Source organism: Tupaia chinensis, unplaced genomic scaffold (genome assembly GCF_000334495.1).
Source record: "Tupaia chinensis unplaced genomic scaffold, TupChi_1.0 Scaffold000146_1, whole genome shotgun sequence".
NCBI lineage: Eukaryota > Metazoa > Chordata > Mammalia > Scandentia > Tupaiidae > Tupaia > Tupaia belangeri.
In genome coordinates, this window is record NW_006159616.1 from 2,284,886 (window position 1) to 2,309,234 (window position 24,349).

Here is a 24,349-nt window from a genome sequence, read left to right on the forward strand (position 1 = left end):
GGATGATTAAGTTGGTTTATGACATTATAACAGTATTCTGAATATTCCTGACTAGAATTGATGAAGGATATGGAAATTATTTTTCAAATTGAAGTAAGGTACATTCTCTTGCATAACTCAAATTTTTAAAACGTTAGCTGTCACTGAGTATTATCTTTCCTTTTAAGGGAAATACAATATTTCTTTGTAGAACCGCGTGTAGGAATCATTAAGGTTAATTTTCAGAATTTTTTAGAAGAATTACTTAATTCGATTTGTTAATACTTTTTAAAAGTTGACGAGGAAGAGAAAGGAAAAGGACTTGAACCGTGGTCGGCCATGTGGGAATCCAGCTCCTTTAGCCACCCCACCACCTGCCGGCTCCAGCTTTCAGAATGTTATAAATTTACCTTTGTTCACAGTTGTGCAAAGTAATGTGTCTGCTATTCTGAAATTGAAATACAACAACCAGAGCAGTTGTTATCTGTATTTTTCATTAGATGAATCAAAGGAAGAAAGAAAAGAAGAGGAGGAGGAATTAAATTTCAATGAAGATATTCTGTGCCCACATGGTGAGCTGGAAGCATGTATCTGTTGTTCATTTAACTTTAGAATGCCATCAAGATTTTGTTACATGTTTTGCACTTTCTCTTAGGGATTTAGACCTTCAAGTATCAGGCATGGTAGTGTATTCTAAACTGTGCCTTTTTTTTTTTTTAACTTACACGTTCATTCCTGTTTATATATTTGCATTTGCTTGGGGGAGAAACGTCTAGGAGGGGGAGAGAAAGGGAGAGAGAGGTAAACCCATGGCACCAAGCGGCGCTTGTTCTTGTTCCCTTCTCGTACCGTCTAACCATGAGCTTCTGCTGCTTGGGTCTCGTGCCAGTGCCTCTCACACCTTTCCTTTTCACTTTACCAAAGAAAAAAGTATTTTCTTTGATTTAGAGGAAATCATTGAAGAAGAAACTTTTTTTTCTTTTTAAAAAGATGGACAGAGCACTTCTCTGAGGGGCATGGGCATGGAATTCCTTCTCCTCCATTCCTTTATTCTGTGAGGGTTTCGTGTGCACACCTGTATGCACCCGGAGTGTTTATTTTAAGCCACTGGGTCCAGGGTTCGAACCGTGGTCGTCTCTGCACTTCTCGCTTGTGCTAGTTATTGCTGTTACTCAGAGTCCTGTTGGGCCCAATGGAGTCATTTTAGGTCCTTCCTCACTGGCTCACTGTGAACTAGTGACTGGACCCATTTCATTCTCACACGCGCTAGCACTAGCACTTTCATGCCATGGCTTCTCGTCGGTGTGATCATGGTTGTCACTTAAGGGGCATCTGCACGTAGGTGTTTTCTTTCCTTTGTGTGCCGTCTCCTGGAGTGTTTGTCAGCACTGACAGATCACTGCAGGAGCCCAGGTGTAAAAGGTGTGACTTCTCAAGTGGTGGGCACAGATGTAAATACACAGGGGGGAGAGGCCCAGCCCGGGTCTGCGGTCTATCCTGTGCTGGACTGCAGTCCTGGGTCCACGTGGCTGAACAGGGGTTCAAGTCGCCCGTCAGCCTAAAAATGTCTAGGGTTGGCCTGAAAGCATGCCAGGCATGTTACACGGACATCCAGGGTCCCGACAAGCTAGAGAGCTGGGGGAAGGGGGGACCGGTGTAATGAGACCCTGTGGGAGGCCATTCTGCACACTTCTAAAAATAAATAAATGACCTCCAGCTGGTGGCATGGAAGTTGAGGTGCTAGACTTCCCCATGGCTGATCATGGTTTAAGTCCCAGACTTGAAAATCACACCAGACATGTGCATGCACGTTCCAAATTCTGAGGGGAGAATGGAGGAGAAGGGATTGATGTGTGGTCATATCCCCTGGAGGAATGATCTCTCACTTTCCGTTGTTCTTGGGCTGTCCAATGAGCACACGTGTGTGTAATGGCAAAAATGAATGAATGAATGGGAAAGCAAGGAGGGGTGAATTGCCAACAGGCGGTTCCTTTTTCTTTTTTTTTTCTCTCAATTGGCCGAGGGTGGGAGAGAACACTGTCCAGTAGGGTGTGGTCGTGCCACGGTCCCTTCTGCTTCCTTTCCATCAGGAAATCGGGTATGCGCTATACGTACCAGGTGTGTTTTTTAAGCCACTAGATCCAGGACTCAAACCACGTCGTTGGCCATGCGTCATCTACCACCTTAGCCACCATGCCACCTGTGTGGTGCTTGTCTAGAAAAAGAGAAGAACTTGTGGGAAGAGCTCAGGCTGATCAGTAACTGAGTTTCGTGCCCTGCTTCGTGATCTAGTACTTAAAAGGGTAGTGTCTGCTCTCCTGTGTGCATTGTCTGTCCATGTCCTGTGTGTCCAAGAGCAGGTTTTGCAGATGGAGGGCTTCAGCCCTTAGAAGTCCAGCTTATTCATGAATTTCATCCTAAAACTTCTTTCTGGAGGTGCGTTGCTAGTGGTGAGGTGGCAGTGAAGTCATTAATTGCAGTAGGAGGGTAGTTAGCAAACGCTTACCACATGCCTGGGGCGTTTGAGAATCATCTTGTCTGAGGCTACAAGTGCTGGCTTGTTCCTCCGGGTGTGTAGTTGTGCGCTTGAATTTATTTTTCATTTGAAGGACTGGCTCTGTCTTTCAGTGTACCAATCGAACCCAATGCCATTCTTTGTAGGTAAATATTTTCCCTTCCATTTCTGGAAGTTGCCGGACTGTGGTCCCCAAGTTTGGGTGCTTTCACAGTGATCTGATTTGGTATAGGCACTCGGAGCTGAGCACGTCCCGGGGAGCTTGACCGTGACTCACTGTTAGGGCAGCCTGGCTGGCCGGGGTCACTGCGGGATTCCCAGGTCAGTATCCCTTACTGTGCCACTCACACGTCTCCATGAGCATCCTCCCTTCTGCCTGGGGAATGGAGAGCTGCCATCGCTGTTTTGGGGTTGTAGAAAGAGGGCCTCAGAGTGCACTCAGCGTGGAAATACCCGTCCTTCTCTGAGACCACGCTGGTCTCTGTTCTTGGGGCTCCTGCTCCAGAGACCTTGGGTTTTATTGTTAGAGAATGAGCTCATGGTCTTCAGTGGCTAGAGGGGGACAGTACGTTGTAGAGGAGGGGACTGAGATTTTAACTGCCTCTGGCATCTTTTTTTTTTTTTAAAAGCTTTTTGCCATAAGACACATGGACTCACCAGAGAGATACAGAGAGAGACAGAGAGAGAAAGTGAGAAATCACCCCACAGCAGGCATGGCCATGTGGGAGTCCAGCGCCTTAATCACTGCGCCACCTGCTGGCCCCTTCACCCATCCTCGAAGTTGCTAAAATTTTTGTTGCTGCTGTTCCCTTTTTGTTCTCTTTTCTCCATCATTATGGTTTCATATCTGAAGTGTATATATATTTTTCTTTTTATTTCATTTTCTTATTATTTTCTAATTTGACCAGAGAGAGAAAGGGAAAGTGAGAAACCGGGCCGCCAGGTCCGGGATTCGGACCATGGTCAGTTACATGGGAGCCGAGGGCCTTAACCACACCACCTGCTGTTTCTGAAGTATATTTCATTTTGTTACAGTTTAGTGATATTTCAGGAGGCTCTAAAAGTAAATGAAGTTTTACAACATTTTTATCTGGAAGACTTTGTTTTGAATTTTCAAATTTCTGTTTGTTTTTGCCATGTAGCATGTGCACTTGCTGAAGAGAGACAGAGAAAGTGAGAGAGGACTCCCCGGGGTGGGTCGCCATGCTGCAGCCCCTTCTTTCTCCTTTCAGGATTTTGGGCATGCATGCACACGTACCGGGCATGAGTTTTGTTTTTGTTTTGTTTTGGAAATAACTGTTTATTTATTTCTTCCCATTTGTTGTTATTATTTTTTCAGTTTGACCAGACAGAGAGAGAAAAAGAAAGGGAAAACAAGAAAGTAAGCCACTACGACTGGGACTTGAACCGCCTTCGGCCATGTGGGAATCTAGTGCTCTCAACCACCATGCCACCTGCTGGCCCCCAACACCCAGCATGAGTTTTAAGCTGCTGGGTGTTGGACTTGAACCACAGTCAACTACATGGGAGTCCAAAATGTAACCATTATGTCATCTGCTGGTCCCTTTTAATTCTTTTTTCTTATGTCCTGTGGCCCCAAGTTTATATAGTTTGAACTAGGTTTGGAGTGTACCAGAACCTTAACTCACTGTTAATCAGCTAGGTTTTTGTTTTTACCAGAGGACTCTTTGGGTGTTAGCTAATCCAGTAAGGTTTGGCTTACTCATCTCTCCTGACTGGTTTGATCTTGCATTGGGAGGTACTGCTCATAATTCACGGGACGAGTTTAGTTGATTGGCTTTCTGTTTTCAAATTTAAGAAATAATATTATTTATTGCAGGATACAATTCTCATTTCTCAAAATTCCCGCATCACAAGTAAAAGTTAGTTATCGAGGTCATACACAGTATTTGAATATATAAAATCACGGTTATTAAAATGGTAGGGAATTGAATTTACAGACAGGTCTGAGAAGCAGAGCGAAGGACTTTCTATTTATTACCAACTAGACTGCAGTAAAGTGACTTAGAGGATTTTTTTCCCTCCAGGGTGCTTGCACACCTGGAAGGAGACAGGAACAGAGAGAGAGGGAGAAGGGAGAAAGCACCTCCCCCACCCCGTGGGGCGGGATGATTATGCCACAGTCCCCTTTTCTCTGGTTCTCTTTTGGGATTTTGGGCATACATGCACACATGCTCACACGTTCACTCCTGCATGTTTTTCAAGTGCCTGGGTCCAGGACTTTTTTTTTTTTTTTTTTTTTTTAAGATTTTTGCCATAGTTTGTGTGAGCTCACTTGAGAGTAGAAAGACAGGGACAGTGAGAGGGAATATAGGAATCAACCCCCTAGCGGGGGATGGCCACACCATGATCCATTGTCTTCCATTTTTCTGGGATTTGGGGCATGCACACACACGTGCCTGGTATGTTTCTCAAGCTGCTGGGTCTGGGATTCAAACCACCATCAGCCATGTGGGAGTCTAGCACCATAATTACTATGCCATCTGCTAGTCCCAACCCTTCTTCTTTCTCTCTATTTATTTATTTTTTTGCTATAGGACGTGTGCGTTCGCCAGACAGACAGAGACAGAGAGACAGAAAGCGAGAAATTACCCCCCCAGGGGATATGGCCACGCCACAATCCCTTCTCCTCCAGTTTCCTCTTGGGATCTTGGGCGCACACGCGCCCGGCGTGAGTTCAAGCCACCGGGTCTGGGACTTGAACTGCAGTCGACTACATGGGAGTCCAGCGACATAGCCATTATGCTAACTGCTGGTCCCCCCTTCTTCTTTCTTTTAGTCTTAATAGTTACCTTGGAGTTTTTCTAAATCTGGTCATGGAACCCTACCTTAGCCTTTCTCTTATGGCTACTTTATATTTCACCATAAGAAGGTATTAAATTAGAATTTGGTGATCTAGTTAACCTTTTTCTTTCTTTCTTTCTTTTTTTTTTTTGGAGAGGTTTTTGCCATAGGGCACGTGTGCTTGCCAGACAGACAGAGAGAGACAGAAAGTGAGAAATCACCCCCGAAGGGGGATGGCCATGCCACAGCAGTTAGCGTAATGGCTATGTCGCTGGACTCCCACGTAGTCGACCATGGTTTGAGTCCTGGAACCAGTGGCTTAAACTCACGCCGGGCGCGTGTACGTGCGTGCCCAAGATCCCAAGAGGAGAATGGAGGAGAAGGGATTGCGGCGTGACCATCCCCTCTGGGGGGTGATTTCTTGCTTTCTATCTCTCTGTCTCTCTCTGTCTGTCTGGCGAGTGCACACGCCCTATGGCAAAAACCTCTCAAAAAAAAAAAAAAAAAAAAAACATCTTAAGAAGAGAGTGGAGGGGAAGGGACTGACTGCAGCGTGGCCATCCTCCCTGGGGAGCGATTTCTCATTTTCTTTCTCTCTGTGTCTCTGGTGAGTGAACACACCCTATAGCCAAAACCTCTCAAATAAATAAGTAGGTAAGTAAATCCTGTAATCATGTCTGAGGATAGTTGTTGGAGTAAGTGTTCACAGCCTTGGAAGAAAGTTAAATTAATAGCCTACTCAGAAAGAAAGTGAAGTTTTACATTATGACCTAATTCCTCTGGTAATAAGTTTATTAAAGTGAAGGAATCTATCGTTGGCGTTATTCACTGCTCAGTTGGAGGTGAAGAATAGATGTTAAGGAGACACATTGTGGAGTTTAGAGGAGGTAGGATTTGTTAGTTCCCAGCTGGGCATCTCTCTGCCTCTCAGTTTACTTAAAATGTAAGTTTATTACATACTCAGGAAGCCCCTAGCTTCATTCATGTTATTTTATCTTTAGGCACTTGACCAGTAGTAGGCCCAGGGACAAATGGTTAGCTTTGGAAGATGGTTAGCTTAAAGATGGTTCCCGTAATGACCCATATAGGTAGTTAAGTGCAGTTCCCTGATTGGTCACTAGAAAACAGCTGAAATAATAGAAGCTATGACCACAGCTAGATCCTAGGAGAAAGGCCCTGGAAGGCTGTCATAGATAGGGATGAGTAGAGAGTAAACCCAGGAGGGTGGGAGATTGCCGTGATCACGGCCTTCCTGTGATCTTCTGAGAGGAAAGGTGGTGGCATTTGGGGTTAATCGCATTATTTTGTGGCACAGTTGAAGAACTGAGAGGAGCTTCAAAACAAATTGTAAGGACCAGCAGTTGGCGTAATGGCTATGTCACTGGACTCCCACGTAGTCAACCACGGTTTGCGTCCTGGACCTGGTGGCTTAAACTCACGCCGGGCGCGTGTGCGTGCGTGCCCAAGATCCCGAGAGGAGAATGGAGGAGAAGGGATTGTGGTGTGGCCATCCCCCCGGGGGGTGATTTCTCGCTTTTTGTCTCTCTGTCTCTCTCTGTCTTTCTGGCGTGCACACACGCCCTGTAGCAAAAACCTCTCCAAAAAAACAAATAGCAAATAAACTGGAATTTTGTGGGAGATGATTTTCAGGTTAAACAGTATATTACATATTACTTAACTTTTTTTTTCTAAGAGAGATTTTTACTATCGGGCACATGCACTTTCTAGAGACACAGAGAGAGACAGAAAGTGAGAAATCACCCCCGAGGGGGATGGCCACAAAATTCTTCTTCTCCAGCCTCCTCTCAGGATCTTGGGCACACACGCACATGCGCCCAGTATGAATTTTAAGCTGATGGGTCCAGTACTCGAACTGTGGTCGACTACAAGGGAATCCAGCAATGTAATCATTACGCCATCTGCTGGTCCTACATAGTACTTAACTTTAAATTGGTAATTAAAGAGAATTAACCTAGGGGCCAGTTGGTGGCATGAAGGTTAAGGTGCTGGACTCCTAATATGGCCAACTGCAGTTCAAGTCCTGGACCTGGTGCCTGAAAATTATGCCAGGTGTGTGTGTGTGCATGCCCAGAATCCTAGGCAGAAGTGATTGTGGTGTGGCCATCCCCATTGGGGGTGATTTCTCTCCTTACCTCACCCTGTATCTTTGTTTTTGGTGAGCTCACATGTCCTGTACCAAAAAAACCTTAACAACGACAAATAAGGCAGGGGCAAGAGAAAGAGAATAGACCTGTGAGGGTTGACTATAACCTTGAAAATACCATTTCCAGACAGGATGATTTCAGTAACAGTCAAAAGGGAGACAAGAAAATTGGCAGGAAATTTGGGCCTGAGCGCACAGTAGATGAAATGCCGCTCACTCGCCCGGCACTCCGAGGGTCCCTGGAGGGCCCTTCTGCTGCTTTCTTGCTGGCAAAGAGGAACAGGAAGTGCATGCTTCTAACCTTGTGCATTTGTATTTGTCTCCTGGGTTTTCAGCCACAGACCTATTGAAGATTAAGAGCATAAGATTGTGGTTAGTGGCTAGCTCCTTTAGAACTAAAAGGAAATTTAAATTATTGAGATTTTTATTTTAAATAAGAATAAAAAGAAATACAATATGCTTTATTTATTTCCTTAGTTACTTTTTAGTTTTGCCCAGAAAGGGGAGTGGGAGGGTAAGAAGAAAGCCCTGGCAGGGATAGTCACGCTCTAATCCCTTCTTCATTCTCCCCTTGGGATTTTGGACGTGTACATACACACAAGCACGGCTTTTCAAGCCATCTGGTCTGGAACTCGACCCTCACCATTGGCCATGTAGGGTCTAGCTGCCTTAGCCACCATGCCACCAGCTGGCCCTCCGATATATTAGGTCATGGGGAAAGTCATGACGTATTTTTCTGTTTTTCTATGCAAAAATGCATCATGACTTTCCCAGCGACCCAGTACTTTAAAAAAAGGAAAAGAGTACTATATACTTCCGTGAAGTTTAAGAAATAGAAAAGAGTAATTGACTTGTTCAGTTTTCTTTTTTTTTTTTCCAAATACAATTTTCTTTTTTAACTCAGGGGAGCTATGCATATCTGAAAATGAAAGGCGGCTTGTTTCTAAAGAGGCTTGGAGCAAACTGCAGCAGTACTTTCCAAAGGCTCCTGAGTTTCCAAGTTACAAAGAATGCTGTTCACAGTGCAAGGTACCAACATGCTGCTGACACGTGTGGAAGTGGCGTGCTGCCTCCCCGGGTTGACTTCCCAGGGGGCATTATTCACGTTGTACTTCGAATGGGGGCGTAGGGAGGAGGCAGGTCATGTGCTGTCAGAGGAGACAGTTGATTGCCTCATTCTCTTTTCAGATTTTAGAAAGAGAAGGGGAAGAAAATGAAGCCTTACATAAGATGATTGCAAATGAGCAAAAGACTTCTCTTCCGAATTTGTTCCAGGATAAAAACAGACCGTGTCTCAGTAACTGGCCGGAGGTATAACTGTTCCCACGGACAAGAAGCTTCCTCTCACCTTTTAAGGCCCTCCCCGTATTCCTGATGAACTGTTTCAAAGCGACCCGAACTTCTCTTATTCTTGTTTGCTTAGTTAACTAATCAGGGAGCTTACTCCAGCCTCCGATTTCTTGATAGAGGGCTGTATTTCCATTTGATTCATAAAACTTGAACAAGGAAACCCCAGTGCGATTGTCATGTAGAATCTATGTTATGAACTCGGTAAACTAATGGATACTTCTTTGCGATTTTATATTCCAGGATACCGATGTCCTCTATATTGTGTCGCAGTTCTTTGTAGAAGAATGGCGGAAATTCGTTAGGTAGAAACCCACAGTTTTCTGTTTTCCTTTTTTTGGTTGACTGTAATACTTTAAAGAATTCATGGATTCTGTTTGTGGTAACTTTCATGCTTGCTTTTGCTAGCATATATTGAGATCTCCCTTGTCTAGTGAGTTACAAGAATAATCCTAAAAAATACATTTATTTACTAACATCCCTTTAAATATATCTCTAGTTTTTATATAACTATCTGAAAAATCTTCTGTTTTGTTACGTGCTAATGAGGCGTGCTTCTCTTCCTCTCTCCGTCAAGTAGAAAGCCCACGAGATGCAGCCCCGTGTCGTCAGTGGGAAACAGTGCCCTTCTGTGTCCCCACGGGGGGCTCATGTTTACCTTTGCTTCTATGACCAAAGAAGATTCTAAGCTGTGAGTTTCTTCTCTTCATGTGATATTTTTTGTTTATTCCTAATGATTAATAGACTATGCATAGGAAATTTCTCATCTGACATAGTCTGTTCTGCGAATCTGGTCCTTTTCTGAAGGTTTTTGCTGTAGGGGCGTGTGTGCTCACCAGAGAGCTGTCGTTCATGGGAGATCAGTCAGTATAGTTTTTTCTTCCAGGTTCTTCCCAAACACAAACGTGCATTTTCACGTGTTCTCTGTCCCTGTCTCTCATTATTATCGTAAATGTCAAATATCCAAGAAAGTCTGTGTAGTGATAAACCAAGCCAGGCCAGCAGTGCTGCCGGCCAGCTGGGAAGTCACGTGCAATTGAAGGCTTCGCAGTACTTTTTCTCCCTTCCAGTCCTCCTTTCCTGGCTCCTTGCCTTCCTCTCGCAGTGAAACTGTTGTGTACCTGAAGGCTTTCGGTATCCTTTAAAACATTTTCAAGTTCTCGCATAGTTAAAAATTTATATAAGCGACATACCGTGTTTATCCTTCTGCAACGAACTGTACTCCGTTTTCGTTTTCGAGATTTAGCCGTGTGGGTTCACGGCACTCCAATCTGAATAAGGTAGTCTCGGTGCTGTTGGAACATTGCCCTGAGACCTACTTGTGGATCCTCTCGAATCCCCAAACCTTGGACTTGGATGCTGGTTTTGGTTCCACCATCTTAGTGTCCCTGTGTCTTAAGGCATGTTGTGTTTTCTTGCACAGTATAGCTCTCGTATGGCCCAGTGAGTGGCAGATGATACAAAAGCTCTTTGTTGTGGATCACGTGATCAAAATCACAAGAACCGAAGTTGGTGATGTGAACCCTTTGGAAACACAGTATATTTCGGAACCTAGTAAGTTTTCATTTGCTTTATATTTCTCTAGTAAAAAATTGACTTTCAAGGGGCTAGGGGAGAGTATGTCAAAATTATATTCTCAGGGCCGAAAGGTGGCATGGTGGTTAAGGCAGTAAACTCCCACATGGCTGACCACAGTTCAAGTCTTGACCAGATGGCTTGCTTTCTCACTTTCCCTGTCCCTCGGTGTCTGTCAGATTTTTTAAAAATAATAAAATAGATCTTAAAAAACACACATTGTGTTCTCTGTTTAAAATTAAAGTTCATGTGGAGATCTGGGCTCTTCAAGCAGAACTATCATATAATCTTCCCACTACTTGTAGGTTTATGTGTGTATAATAAGTGGATTTCCTTATCGTTATCATCTTCATTCAACAGAATACAAAGAAATTATCCCTCGTATTTCGAAGAATGTTCACTAGTGGCTTTGATTTATGTTTTCATATCTTTGATTCTTCGACAGAAATTCTTCAGCCACTTCTGTTTTCCTTTTCTTAGAACTCTGTCCAGAATGCAGAGAAGGTTTGTTGTGTCAGCAGCAGAGGGACCTGCGTGAATATACTCAAGCCACCATCTATGTTCATAAAGTTGTGGATAATAAAAAGGTACTGGTCCCTCTTGTGGCCATGACTAGTCATGTTCAAAAATTTATTTTTACTGAGGACTGCCTCAGGCCAGTTTTGTTTCCTCAGAGCTATTTGGCAAAAGAATCGAAATTAGACAGGAATTGAAAATGCATAGTTATGTGATTGTCTGTGGATTTAGTCTGTTATTATTCGATTCATAGGTATTTACTGAATATCAGCTGTGTGCCAGGAAGGGTCTTTGAGCTGGGGGTCTAGTGATGGTAAAACCAACAAGGTACCTTACTTTCAAGATTGTGTGTATTTAGTGAGGAAGCTCAAGAATAACCTCATAGGGACCAGCAGTTAGTGTAATGGCTATGTCGCTGAACTCCCGTGTATTCAACCACGGTTCAAGTCCTGGACCCAGTGGCTTAAATTCACGTGGGGCGTATGTGCATGTGTGTCCAAGATCCCAAGAGGAGAATGGTAATGAAGGGAATGAGGCGTGGCCATCCCCCCTGGGGGGTGATTTCTCGCTTTCTGTCTCTCTCTCTCTCTCTCTCTGTCTCTCGTGAAAGCACGTGCCCTTTAGCCAAAAAAAATAAAAAAAAACCCTCTTCATTTAAAAAAATAAAAAAAGAATAACCTCATAAATTCATACGGTGATTTTATACAAAGACAGGGTGTGTTTTTTCCCCCTCAAGAAGGAAATGATCAGAGTGAATAGGAGACTGATAGAAGGGGAGCCTACAGTGTTGGTCAGAGAGCAGAAAGAGAGGCGGCTTGCAGGAGGAGTTTTCTTCGTGCACCCTCTGTCACAGAGCCCACTGGGAGAGAGTACTCCAGGCAGAGGAACAGACCACAGGGATAAGCCTGCTGTGCTCAAGCAGTCGAAGTTCCTCACAGGTCTGGAACAGAGCCGTGCGGTAGAATGTTCTGAGTGCCAGTGGCGCACGGTTCTCTGTGCTGTTGTTGCGGGATGGCTTCCGTGATGTCCAGGTTCTTGGTGTTTTGGATAAAGAATTAAATGAAATATGTCAGTAGTGAAAGGATAGTTTATTAACTAAAAGTGAAAGAGCACTCCCAAGAGGTAGGAGTGGCCTAAGTGTACGTGAGAGACAGAAGACAGGAAGAGAAGAGAAGAGGAGAGGAGAGAGGAGAGGAGAGGAGAGGAGAGGAGAGGAGAGGAGAGGAGCGGAGAGAAGAGAAGAGAAGAGAAGAGAAGAGAAGAGAAGAGAAGAGAAGAGAAGAGAAGAGAAGAAAAGAGAAGAGCCAAGCCAAGCCTCAGGGGCCCTGGCAGTTACATTCTGCAAGGTTTATAATTTTTTAATTTATGTAGTATCTCTTGATCATTGGCTGGGCCCACTGATTGTTCTCATCTCATTGGCTCTGTCCAATCTGGCCCAGCCCACTGGTTCATCTTATTGGCTCTGTCAGATATGGCCCGGCCCACTGGTTCATCTCATTGGCTCTGTCTAATGTGGCGGGCCCACTGGTTCATCTCATTGGCTATAGCAAATGTGGCTTAATCAGTTAGATGTGCCCACTGGTAGTCTCTGACTTGCATTACCTTGGGCAGGCAATTTTCTGCCCTGATAGATTTTTCTTTCTAGTCACATGGGTGGACACGCCAGTCCCCGATCCATTTTCTATCTTTCTCTTGTCTCTCTGTGCTCTACGGTAGCCACTAAACTTGTGGGTCTGTGGAGCACTTGAAATGTGGCCAGTGTGACCAAGGAGCTGAATTTTTCATGTGAGTTCCTTTAAAGTCCAATAGCCACATGGCCAGTAGCTCCGTAGTGGCCAGGCTGATCCAGAGTGGAGAGTTTTCCAGAGAGGGCTAGCGATATAGGGTGAAGGACCAAGTTCTATCAGTTTTTGTACATTATACCAAGGATTTGGATTTTATTGTAAGTCCAAACTAAACGTAACCCACTGGAGAGTTTCAAGCAAGGTCGTGATCTGACCCAAGTTACGGTTTAAAAAGTTCATGTTAGCCATTGTGTTTGGAATTGCTGAGTGTGTTACAGAAATGCAAGGCCAGTTCAGAGCCTCCTACATTGATCTGCAAAGGTGGGTGAAATAGCTTGGCTGTGTCTGGAAGCAGGGGTGTTAAAACTTGGTATGGATCAGGTCAGAGCATTTCTACTATATAAGGGATGGCTTGTGGGTAGGTCCTGACCCAGACCTCTGGATATCTTATTAATTTAATTCCATCATTCTCGGGATTAAAGACAAAGTAGAATACATTTTATTTCATGCTAGTTGCCACATCATTTTAGAAGGCTAACTTCTAAGTTCTGTTCTAGAGGTTTATGGTTTTGCTTCACAAATTAAGGCCTTTATTCCTGATACACTGAGTAAGTAAGGATAATGAGTATAAATGTCATAATTTTCCTCCTAGAATTAAGAAAGACCATCTTCCGTACCCTATAGTACATACATGTTTTGGTCTCTAATATAAAATAGCGTTCATTGTCACTGGTTTCACTATTTATTTTTAATTTAATAGCAGGATTTCATAGTGTTCTGCAAAGGAACACTTCCATCATTGTTCATTTCAGTTCTCAAAGAGCCTGTGACTCCTTCCACTTGAACAGTTTGAGAACTTGAAAAGGCTTGACAGTCAGTATCCTCAGGAAGGTGAAGCAGTTAATCAGACATCTACAGAGTAACGTCATTATTAAGCCTCGTAGTAATAACTGCCCTGAGGAGGCCTCTTAGATTCATGGTAAACACATTGCGTATGAGCAGAAGTCTTCCATAGAAAGCTAACAAGTTAAAAGAGCAAGAAAGCTCAGAAGGCTTCCTTCTTGATTCATTCCATGATGGAGGTGACCTTCCTCTTGATAAAGGTTGCCAGCCAGAACCCGCACGCCCCTCAGGAGCTCGTCCTCTTCCGTCTGGCCTACTTTTCTCTCTGTCGTCCCACATTCAGGTGATGAAGGACTCTGCTCCGGAGCTGAATGTGAGTAGTTCCGAAACGGAGGAGGACAAGGAAGAAGCCAAACCAGATGGGGAAAAGGACCCAGATTTTAATCAGGTACACGATGAAGCTGTTTCTCGTTGTCATGTTTCGCACCGTTCTCAAAGAGCAGCCACTCTAAACCCTCAGGCTTCTGTCTGAACCACGCATGGACACCTTAGTTTGGCAGCGTTTGTAAGTGGTCCTGATTTCTTGGGAAAGCTTGTAGACCACATTATTCTAAAATTAATATATTCCTTCTTTTCCAGTTTTTGCCGTAGGGCACATGCTCTCTGGCACACATGCCTGACATGATTTTCAAACCGCCATATCTGGGACTTGAACCATGATCAGCCATGTAGGAGTCCAGCGCCTTCACTACTATGCCACCTGCTGGCCCCAAGAATTAATGTATTTCTTGCTTTTGAGTCACAAAGGCTGATATATAATGTAACAATTAAGTTATAACTGGAAAAAGATGTTTAAGAAGACCCATGTCTTGGTTTGTTCTTTAATTATGGAATTTTAAGTATAAAAATTTATTTAACTTGGGATTCTCTCGTTACAAACAAAATGAACAATATCCTTAATGGTGTATGTAAAGTGACGTTTGCATCACTAACTAATGTGGTCATTAAATGATCAGATCAGCTAATGCATTAGTCTTTCATTTTCCTTTTTAACTTGCTTCATACTCTTTTATTAAGATGGACAGAAAGTAAGGCCAGCCTGTGGCCTGGTGGGTAAGGTGGCTTGGTCCCAGGTGTCCAAATGTGCAGTCCCAGACCTGGAGGCTTATAAAACATGCTGAGCACATGTGTGTACATGCCAAAAGGAGAGATGGAGGAGAAGGGATTGCAGTGTGATCATTCCCCATGGGAGATGCTTTCTCACTTTCCCTCTCTCTGCTTTTTTTCTAGCAAGTGCATGCACCCTCTAACAAAATTAAAAAAAAAAAAAATAAAGAAACAACAGGGAATAATGTGGAAACATGTCTGGCTGATTCATAGCATAGATAACAGCTTTGTCAAAAAGGTCATACTGGGGCCAGCAGATGGCATGGCAGTTAAGGCAGCTGGATTCCACATTGCCGACTGTGCAGTTCGAGTCCCTGACCCAGTGACTTGAAAATTACACTGGGTGAGGGGGGCTGGAGAGTTGGACTCTACTGTGGCTGACCGCAGTTCAAGTCCCGGACCTGGCAGCTTGCTTTCTTACTTTCTCTCTCTCTCTCATCCACACTCTCACTCTCTCTGTCCCTCTCTGGTCACGTTAAAATTAAATAAAGTTGGGGGTAGTAAGGAGCATGGTGGTTAAGGATGTTGGACTCCACATGGCTGACCATGGTTTGAGTCCCAAACCTGGTGACTTGCTTGCTTTCTTTCCCTCTTCTTTCTTCCTTTCTCTTTCTGGTCAAATTGAAAATGACAATGATAAATAAAGTTAATAAAATAATTAAAAAATACATACATAAATAAAGTTAAAATAATTTTTTTAAAAAGCAAAGAAAGAAAATCAGACTAGGTGAATATGTGTGGAGAGTGGCCAATCTGAACAAACATCTAGATGCATGCAGAAGAGTGCTTCTGTGGGCTTCATTTGCATGGCTATAAAAGCATTTGCATAAGAAACACTGCCTGTTGTTGATACCTCAGAGCAGTATCACACTGATGGAGGCCACACATGTTTATCAGATTTCACCCCCAGCAAGATCAGAGAAATCACATGACAATTTACATCCCAAAGCAACTGACTTTGCATTCCATTTCCTCTTCCCCCATTTTCTGCCCTTTGTAAGAATAAACTGGAGGCTGGTTAGATCCTCACTTTGTTTTACTTGTTTGTCTTTGTGTGTTTCTTTTTATGTTTATTTCTAATCCACTCAGAAAAGTGAGTTCTGCCTAGCGGGATCCGGCAAGTATGTGTGTGTACTTGCCCAAAATCCCAAGAAAAGAATGGAAAAGAAGGGATTGTGGCATGTTGGGAGCAGGGGTTGCTTTCTCGCCAGCACTCTGTTCTCTCTCTTTTTCTTTCTCTCTGGCAAGCGTATGAACCCTGTTGCAATAAACCAATAAACAAAACACAAAAAGCCATATTATATTCTAGGATTTTCCATAGACACTTTAAATTCATGGAATTTCTACTGTATTTTGAGTTTCATTTTTAGCAGATGACATTTGTTTCTTTACTGCTAAAATAGTGCGGTCTAGTTGAATTGTGATTAGCACTTTATTCTCCTTAAAGGAAAAGACGTGCTGTAATAGCCATCTGCTCTATCTGTTACGGAGCACAGATATCTGGGATTCTTGTCCTGTCTGTGCACACTGATACTGTTATTCATTTCAAACATGATTCAGAAAGTCTGAAAAGACCTCTTAACTTGAATCATAGTCTCTCTGAGGTAAATGTTACTTGCAGTTTCCCAACTGGTGTAATGGAACATGTTAGCATTTGCTTGCCCTGGCTTGTTGGATCTCAAAAGATGGTAACTTTGAAACACCCATGAAGGAACAAAAGCCATGCAATCTTTTTTTATATTTCAATTTTTTGTGGGAGAGAGATTTTTGCTATAGGGTGCTTGTGCTTGCCGGAGAGACAGGAAGAGAGAAATTACCCTCCATGGGGGATGGCCACACTGCAGTCCCTTCTCCATTCTCCTCTTGGTTGATCAGTCATGCACCCACACGCATCCTGTGTTTAAGCCACCGGGTCCAGGACTTGAGCCATGGTCGACTACATGGGAGTACAACGGCACAACGATTATACCATCTGCTGGTCTCAATAGTACACCGTCCCTTGATAGAACTTTGGAGACAACACTTAGCTACCTCATACTCGTTATCAGTGCTTTGTTTTCATGTCTCCATCTTCTCATACAATCCATCTTCCAAGACAACAATCTAGATCACTGCTTTTTTAATCAATATATTTTTTCTTTTTTGGAAAGGTTTTTGCTATAGGGCGTGTGCGCTCGCCAGAAAAACAGAGAGAGACAGAGAGACAGAAAGTGAGAAATCACCCCCCAGGGGGATGGCCACGCCGCAATCCGTTCTCCTCCATTCTCCTCTCAGGATCTTGGGCACGCACGCACACACGCCCGGCGTGAGGTTAAGCCACCGGGGCCGGGACTTGATCCTCAGTTGACTACATGGGAGCCCAGTGACATAGCCATTACGCCATCTGCTGGTTCCAGCAATAGTATGTCTCTTGATAGAAGTTTGGAGACAAAACTTTGCTACTCTCATACTCATTATCAGTGCTTTGTTTTCATGTCTCCATCTCCTCATACAATCCATTTTCCAAGACAATAAACTAGATTATTGCTTTTTAAATTAATGCATTAGAACCGTATATACAAGGGAAGTTTAGAAAGTTGATGAAAAAAATGGGAGTAAAGCACAAGTTTATAGTGTTGCAAAATACAACTTGTGCTTTTAGATAAGTATTTTCTATGAACTTACAAAGACCTCTCAGAGAAAGTATGTGAGAGGGAGAGAGAGAGAGAGAGAGTGTGTGTGTGTGTGTGTGTGTGTGTGAGGGTTATGGGTGTGTATATGCATCCTGAGCCTGGACTCTGTTCCCTTTCATCTACTTGGTTGGCAGTACCATGTTGTTTTATGGTCACTTGGTAGTATGATTTAACAGTCAGTGAGGAATCTCATCTTTTTTCCAAACCTTATCTTAAGTTTTTGTTATGTCAAGGACTGCTTTTCAGAAACCTAAGATTCGTTTGGGAAAACTACATTTTCAAGTGATTTAGATTTTGGAGGGCTGGCTTTTTTGGATGTTTAGTTTCATTTATTGTGGTTGTCACCACAGCAGTTTTGTTAGAGTGCATGTGGAGTTGCTGTCCTCAGTTGTGTGATGGCAACGGAGTTCACATTTATAAATATGGTGGAGAATGTTGGGGGACGTGGCCTTTTACACTATAATTATTTTTTATACTTTATAATTTTCTTCTGTCTTCCTTCTCCTTGTTTGGATGTTGGATTGCTCTAAAAACTTTTAAATATTTTTGGCTTGCAAGAAAATCTCAAGTCTTATTTAAAAAAGAGTAGATAGTCCCGAAGAATGTCAGGCTGGTTCAGAATGTCTCCCTTCCCATGAACCCTTTCTTTGTAACACATCACAGTAGCTCGGTTCATAGATAGCTTCTGTCCTTGCTGTTTTAAATCCCTGTAATAAAAACTATGCTTTGCTGCTGTCCGTAATGGAGAAGAACAAATCCTTTTTCCTCTTTTCTCTAAGCTAGATCAGCCTAGTCCCTTTGGCTTTATCTTAATAATACACTGAGCACTGGGTATCACTTAGGTGATTGGAAACCTGAAACCAGTGGGCTGGTTTTCGTCAGTATAGTTGGATTTAAATTCTGTGGACTTAAAAAATAATAATAATTCCAGGAAAAGCCTTTAGACCTGTTTAACATCAGAGTTATTACAAAATAGATCTTGCTTGATGCTCAGGACTTTGTTTTTGGCTCTGCTCTGTATTTCTAAAGCAGCGGGCTGTAGAGATTTTTCTTTATATTACTAATTTGTGGAATTTAGGTTTAATTTGATTTTCCTTTCTACATTCGAGATTGAGAAAAATGTCTCATCGCTTTGATTTTCTTTTTAAATTTGGTTTTGAAACCTCATGTTCGCTTAACTCGGTAATCTTGGAAGCCCCAGTGTGTCTGTGCACTCAGAACCAGAGCGGGACCTGGCCTCCTGCAGTGCCAGCCCGTGTAGCACCTGAACGCACACTCTTCTGTGCTGTGCCCCCGACACCTGTGCTTCGCTGGTCTGGAGAGCTCCCCGGGTGCTGCCTGTGCGGATCTGTCCATAATGACCACTAAGCCACTCTGCTTGTGCACAGCCCCCACTCGGTGACAGCTATGGCAACCGGTGCCGGGGCCTCAGGGTTACCGCATCCAGATTTAATTAAACCAGAGGAAAGGTTTTTAAAAACCTTTTTTTATCCTCCAGCCTGGTTAGCAGAGTGATCCTGACTGTTGGTTAACCTCTTAATGAGGCATTTATAGGTATAGTGGAAGGGCACTTGGCCCTTAGTTGTTCAAGTACAGTGTGTATTATGCACATATATGTGTGTACTTTTTTGCTGAACTTTTTTTCACATTATTGCCATCGGGACATTTCATCTCTGTATGTTTAACCTGGAATATTCTAGATATAAAGACAGTGTCCTATATAATAATGTATACATAAATAGGAGGGCCACCTTTTTTCCCCCTCCTTTTCTTAGTTTGTTATAGGACTCCTGAGTGTGAGAGAGAGACATCGAAGTCACCCTCTGGGGGATGTCTGTGGAGCAGTCCTTTTCCCTCCATTCTCCTCTTGGGATTTTGGACATGCATGCACATGTGGCCAGCATGATTTTCAAGCCTTCAGGTCTGGGACTCAAATCATGCAATCAACCACATGGGGATCTAGCCCCTTTAACCTCCATTCCACCTGCTGACCCTAAAAGTTTCTCAGTAGCTTTTTTTGGGGAGGGATTTTTGCTATAGGGCACAGGTGTTTGCCAGAGAGACTGAGGTAGACAGAGAGACAGAAAATAAGAAATCACCCCCCAGGGAGTGACCACACCACAGTCCCTTCTCCTCCATTTTACTCTTGGGATTTTGGGCATGCATGCATCTGCACCTGGCGTGTTTCAAGCCTCTGGGCCTGGGACTCGAACTGTGGTCAGCCATGTGGGAGTCTAGCAACGTAACCTTTACGCCAACTACTGGTCCCGATTTAACATTCTTTACAAAAATATTTCATAGGTGAAGGTCTTTATCTTATTTTTGGCTAAAACTAAGTTTAGTTTCTGATTGACGGGCCAGTCCATGACATGGTGATTGAGGTGACTGGCTCCCACATGCCCAACTATATGGTTCAAGTCCCTGAATGGAGGCTTGAGAAACACTCCAGGTTCCTGCCCGTGTGTGCCCAAAGTCCTAAAGAGACTGGAGAAGGGATTGCAGTATGGCCACCCCCATGGAGGGTGCTTTCTCGCTTTTACCTCACACTGTCCCTCTCCCTGCAAGTGTATGTATCCTCTGGCAAAATTAAAAACAAACAAAAAAAATCCTTGTTGGGGTCAGCTGATGGTGTGGTGGTTAAGTTGCTAGATCCTCCATGGCCAACTCCATAGTTCGAGCCCTGGACCTGGCAGCTTGAAAAACATATCGGGTATGTGTGCACGAGTACCCAAAATCCTGATAGAGTGGAAAAATGGTGTTATCATGCCCCATTGGGGAATATTTTCTATTTGTTGATTTCTCTCTGGCTAGTGCACGTAACCTCTAGCAATTAAAGAAATAATAAAAAGAGGGATCAGCAGTTGGCGTAATGGCTATATTGCTGGACTCCCATGTACTCAACCATGGTTCGAGTCCCGGACCTGGTTAAACTCACGCCAGGCGAATGTGTGTGTGTATCCCGGGCGGAGAATGGAGGAGAAGGGACTGCGGCATCCCCTTCCCTGGGGGGTGATTTCTCACTTTCTGTCTCTCTCTGTCTTCTGGCAAGTACATGTGCCCTATAGCAGAAACCTCTCAAAAAAAAAAAAAAATAGAAAAAGAAAAGAAACAAGAAATAATAAAAAGAGCTATAATCAAAATTAAATACTTAGTCCAGGGCCAGCAGGTGGCATGGTGGTAAAGGCACTGCATCCTACATGGCTGACTGCACATTTCCAGTCCTTACCTGGCGGCTTGAAAATCACACCAGGTGTGTGTGCATATGTGTCCAAAATCCTGAGAGCAGACGAGAGGAAAAGAGATTGTGTTGTGGACATCCCCCTGGGGGCGATTTCTCACTTTCCCTCTTTCTCTCTCTCTCCGGCAAGCACACTCACCCTATGGCAAAAATCTAAAACCAAATAGACAAAATATCCTTGATGAAGGTAATATCTTTTATTTTAACATTCTCAATAATCTATACTTAGTTTCCATTCCATTCCATTCTTCTAAAGTAAAAGTTGAAAACAAATTGTAGTTCAATTTGTGGATTAAATTTAGTAATCTTGAAGTTTTTTAGATTTATCTTGTTTCTGATTTTAAGTAAAATTTATTTTGCTTTTAAATAGCACTTGGGGGGCCAGCGGTTGGCATGGTGGTTAAGGCATTGGACTTCCACCTCGCCGACTGTGGTTCAAGTCTTGGACATGGAGCCTTAAAAATCACGTCACGTGTGATCACATGTGTGCACGTGCCCAAAATCCTGAGAAGAGAATGAAGGAGGAGATATTTTGGCATGGCCATCCTCCCTGGACTTCTCACTTCCCTTCTCTCTGCCTGTCTCTGACAAGCACACGCCCTCTGTAGCAAAAACCTAATAAATAAATAAATAACTCTTAGAACAAACATTTAAATACACAGTTAGAGTTGTATATTGCTCATGCTTTTCTTTCTCCAGCTGCATGTTCGTCTGTTTAGAAAGTGCACTGCGTTTCTGTTCACTGTTTGCATTGGATTTCCAATGGTTGAGCAACACTGAGTGAGCTGCTTCTGTTGGCCTGAAGAACTTTTTGAGCAAGGCGTACATTGTGGGTAATTCCAGTCTTTTTGTTTGTTTGTTTCAAATCTCTGTTACAGAGCAATGGAGGAACAAAGCGGCAAAAGATATCCCATCAGAATTATATAGCTTATCAAAAGCAGGTTATTCGGCGGAGTATGCGACATAGGAAAGTCCGTGGTGAGAAAGCCCTTCTCGTTTCTGCTAATCAAACATTAAAAGAATTGAAAATTCAGGTGAGGAAAATAAACGACTTTTCAAGGCTGCGCTAGACATAAGATGGCCTTTCTGGTTCTTGCTCTCCACCTATTTTTCTGTAGAGATGTACCTGTGCTTTCTTTTGGCTCGTATCACATACCTGCTCCCCGATTAAGCCACTGAGAGATGGCCTTTTTCATTTCAAAATAATACCTGCAGGGCCCCCAAATTAAAATAACTCTTTCTTTAAAAAGGCTTAAGGTTTTCAAAATAGCCAACCATCTTTCTGTGAAGATGAAAGTGAGTTTTAGATCCGGAGAATTGGAGCAAGCACTGAGTAGCTTCCCAATAATGAGAAACATTGAGAACCGTTTAATTTGTCACATACTGAGGTTGTTCTAGGATAGTTGTTCTCTCACTTTACTGTGCTGTGTATTTTTCTTCGACCACTTAATAGGTATTTAAGCTTGTTAGCAGGGTCTGCTCTGAAATCTAAGAAGGGAGGAAAGACAGCCACTTGATTGCTTATTCACTAGGGTGAGTCAGAAAGTCTTTTGTCACAGTATTTTTGGAGGCAGATGAGTCCATTTGATAGAATTTTTAAAGTTATCTTTACCTTTCTTTGTACAGTGGTGTTTCCCACGTTGTTATAAAGGTTCATTTCAGGCATGCCCTCTCCATGCCCCTAAAGCACGCCCTGCTCTACGAGTCGGTTCCGTGACGGCAGCGTAGGCATCTGGAGGAGGCTTCCTGGTGGTGGTATTTCTGTTAATGCTGAAATGCTGTAAGCCAGCCTTCTGATGGTATATCTCCACACTTAGGCAAAAGAAGCTGATAAGTTCAAGATGTTCTTGAAAAAAAAAAACAAAATTTGGCCCCTCATCTGCTTCAGTCACTGATAGATATCCAAAAAGCTGACCGAATTTGCCTCTTGGCAGCTTTCATGTGGCATAGTTCACTGGTTATGCATTTTTCTTGTTGCCGATATTTATCATCATCATCAAGGCAAAAGTACAGGCTTCCTTTGAGGGTGTTATGTGTTCCAGATTGTCCCGAGAACAGTGTTTTCCTCGGTTGAACCCACGGCTTTGAACACGAATGTGTTGGCGTAATATCCTCACTCTGTGATTGTACCTTTACATCTGAGAAACCTTGGTTCTGTCACCGGCTTTCTGCCTGGCAGTGGTAAACCTCGAGCATTCAAACCCTTTAAATGACAAAAAAGAGCCCCTGCGGATAAAGGCATTTTTAAAAGCCTGTGCTGCTTTTATTATGGACTACTATTTTTGAAGAATAAATCAGAAGTCAGCAGAAATAACCTCTCCATCTGGGAGCCCGTTACCTGCAGGAATGAGCTGCTAGAAGACAGCAGCTGTTGAACGGACCCTCCTCCCCACGGGCTCTTTTTGGGTGGTTTCTTTGCCATGTCTTTCTTCTCATCTCCCACTCTTGCCTCGAGGACCACTGTAATCCACCCACTCAAAAGGAAGGGCAGTGAAACCCAGTTTCCCCCTCACTGCTCAGTGGTGGCAGCTTTTAAAGCTTCAACTAGAAACGACCCCTTTGCCCGATGGCCCGGGTAGCATTTGTTGGCCGTGGACATGCCCATGATCCTCTGTTGGTGGTGGTGGGTGTTTTTTGTTGTTGTTGTTGTTTTAAGCATGTAATTCAGTTTTTCTTTTATGTTTGGTGGAGCCTTTCCTCTGAGAATGCGCATTTCCAAGTTAACAGGGTGGCAGTCTTTGCAGAACTGTCAGTGTTTGATTCTAAACATGTCCACTGTATGTAGCTGCATGAAACCACTATTTTAATTTGTTATAGGGCACGTGCGCTTACCACACAGAAAGAGAGAGAGAGAGAGAGAGAGAGAGAGAATGAGAAAGCAAGCCGCCAGGCCCGGGACTTGAACTCCAGTGGGCCAAGTGAGAGTCCAGTGCCTTCACCACTACACCACCTGCTGGCCCCACTTTGCCTTATTATTAATTCATCTGTCTTTGATGCCATCAGCTAACTTTATTCATCTCCCTTCGGGGAGACCCTCAGTGTTTCACTGCGTGACGTTGTTTTCCTATGGAGTGGTCTTCAGTGGGTGGTGTTGCCTGGAAAAGCACCTTGGAAAGGTGGGTGTTCTGGCATGAAGATTAAGTGGCTGGTAGCTGAGGTCACTGCTCCTGCACTTCCTTAGTTCAGCATCAACCACCATCGCAAGCCGTGAGGAGCCAGTCCCCTTCAGCAACTGGATTGTCATTGTTGTGTGGTGCTCTGTAGGTGGGCCTGCATCAGGGAGCCTCCATCCAGCATCTCCTGCAGTTTATGAACCGTGGTGTTGTAGGCTTCTGTGCCTGGCCGGAGCATCATCCCCTCAAGGATGATTGAAGCACTCGTCCTCTTTCCTCGTGCCCCTTCTATGAAGGCTGCCACAGAACTGACCGCCCCTCTGAGCTCCCTAGAGCCCACACCTGCCTCTGCCATTGCTGCCATGGCTTTGTTCTGCCCTCACTCCTGTGAACCCCTCCAGGGTAGGGTTGCCCATTCGTATGCTTCTGTTTTTAAACCTAGCACTCTACCTGACATGTTAGCTTCTGAGTGAGAGCTCCATTAGTGGTTGAATGCATCTAAATGTCCTTATCTGTGTGCTCACATATAAAATAATGAGCATCAGCCCCTCAGTGATGGACATTGTGTCTAGAGGTATTTGGTGTGTGTGCAGCCTCATGGAGTGGTCTAAGCATTTAAGGAAGTAAACAC

At 43.7% G+C, this 24,349-nt stretch overlaps 1 protein-coding gene across 5 annotated transcripts in view; it reads left to right on the plus strand.

The window, feature by feature from the left end:
* USP48 (ubiquitin specific peptidase 48) overlaps window positions 1-24,349 on the plus strand; it is a 123,875-nt gene that overhangs the window by 88,932 nt on the left and 10,594 nt on the right. For all 5 annotated transcript variants that reach the window (XM_006145170.3, XM_006145171.3, XM_006145172.3 and 2 more), the window contains 9 exons: window positions 480-551; window positions 8,368-8,492; window positions 8,652-8,774; window positions 9,054-9,115; window positions 9,391-9,501; window positions 10,234-10,364; window positions 10,866-10,972; window positions 13,872-13,976; window positions 21,484-21,639. In XM_006145170.3, the coding sequence (XP_006145232.1) occupies window positions 480-551; window positions 8,368-8,492; window positions 8,652-8,774; window positions 9,054-9,115; window positions 9,391-9,501; window positions 10,234-10,364; window positions 10,866-10,972; window positions 13,872-13,976; window positions 21,484-21,639 (992 nt within the window). The remainder of the gene's footprint in view (window positions 1-479; window positions 552-8,367; window positions 8,493-8,651; window positions 8,775-9,053; window positions 9,116-9,390; window positions 9,502-10,233; window positions 10,365-10,865; window positions 10,973-13,871; window positions 13,977-21,483; window positions 21,640-24,349) is intronic.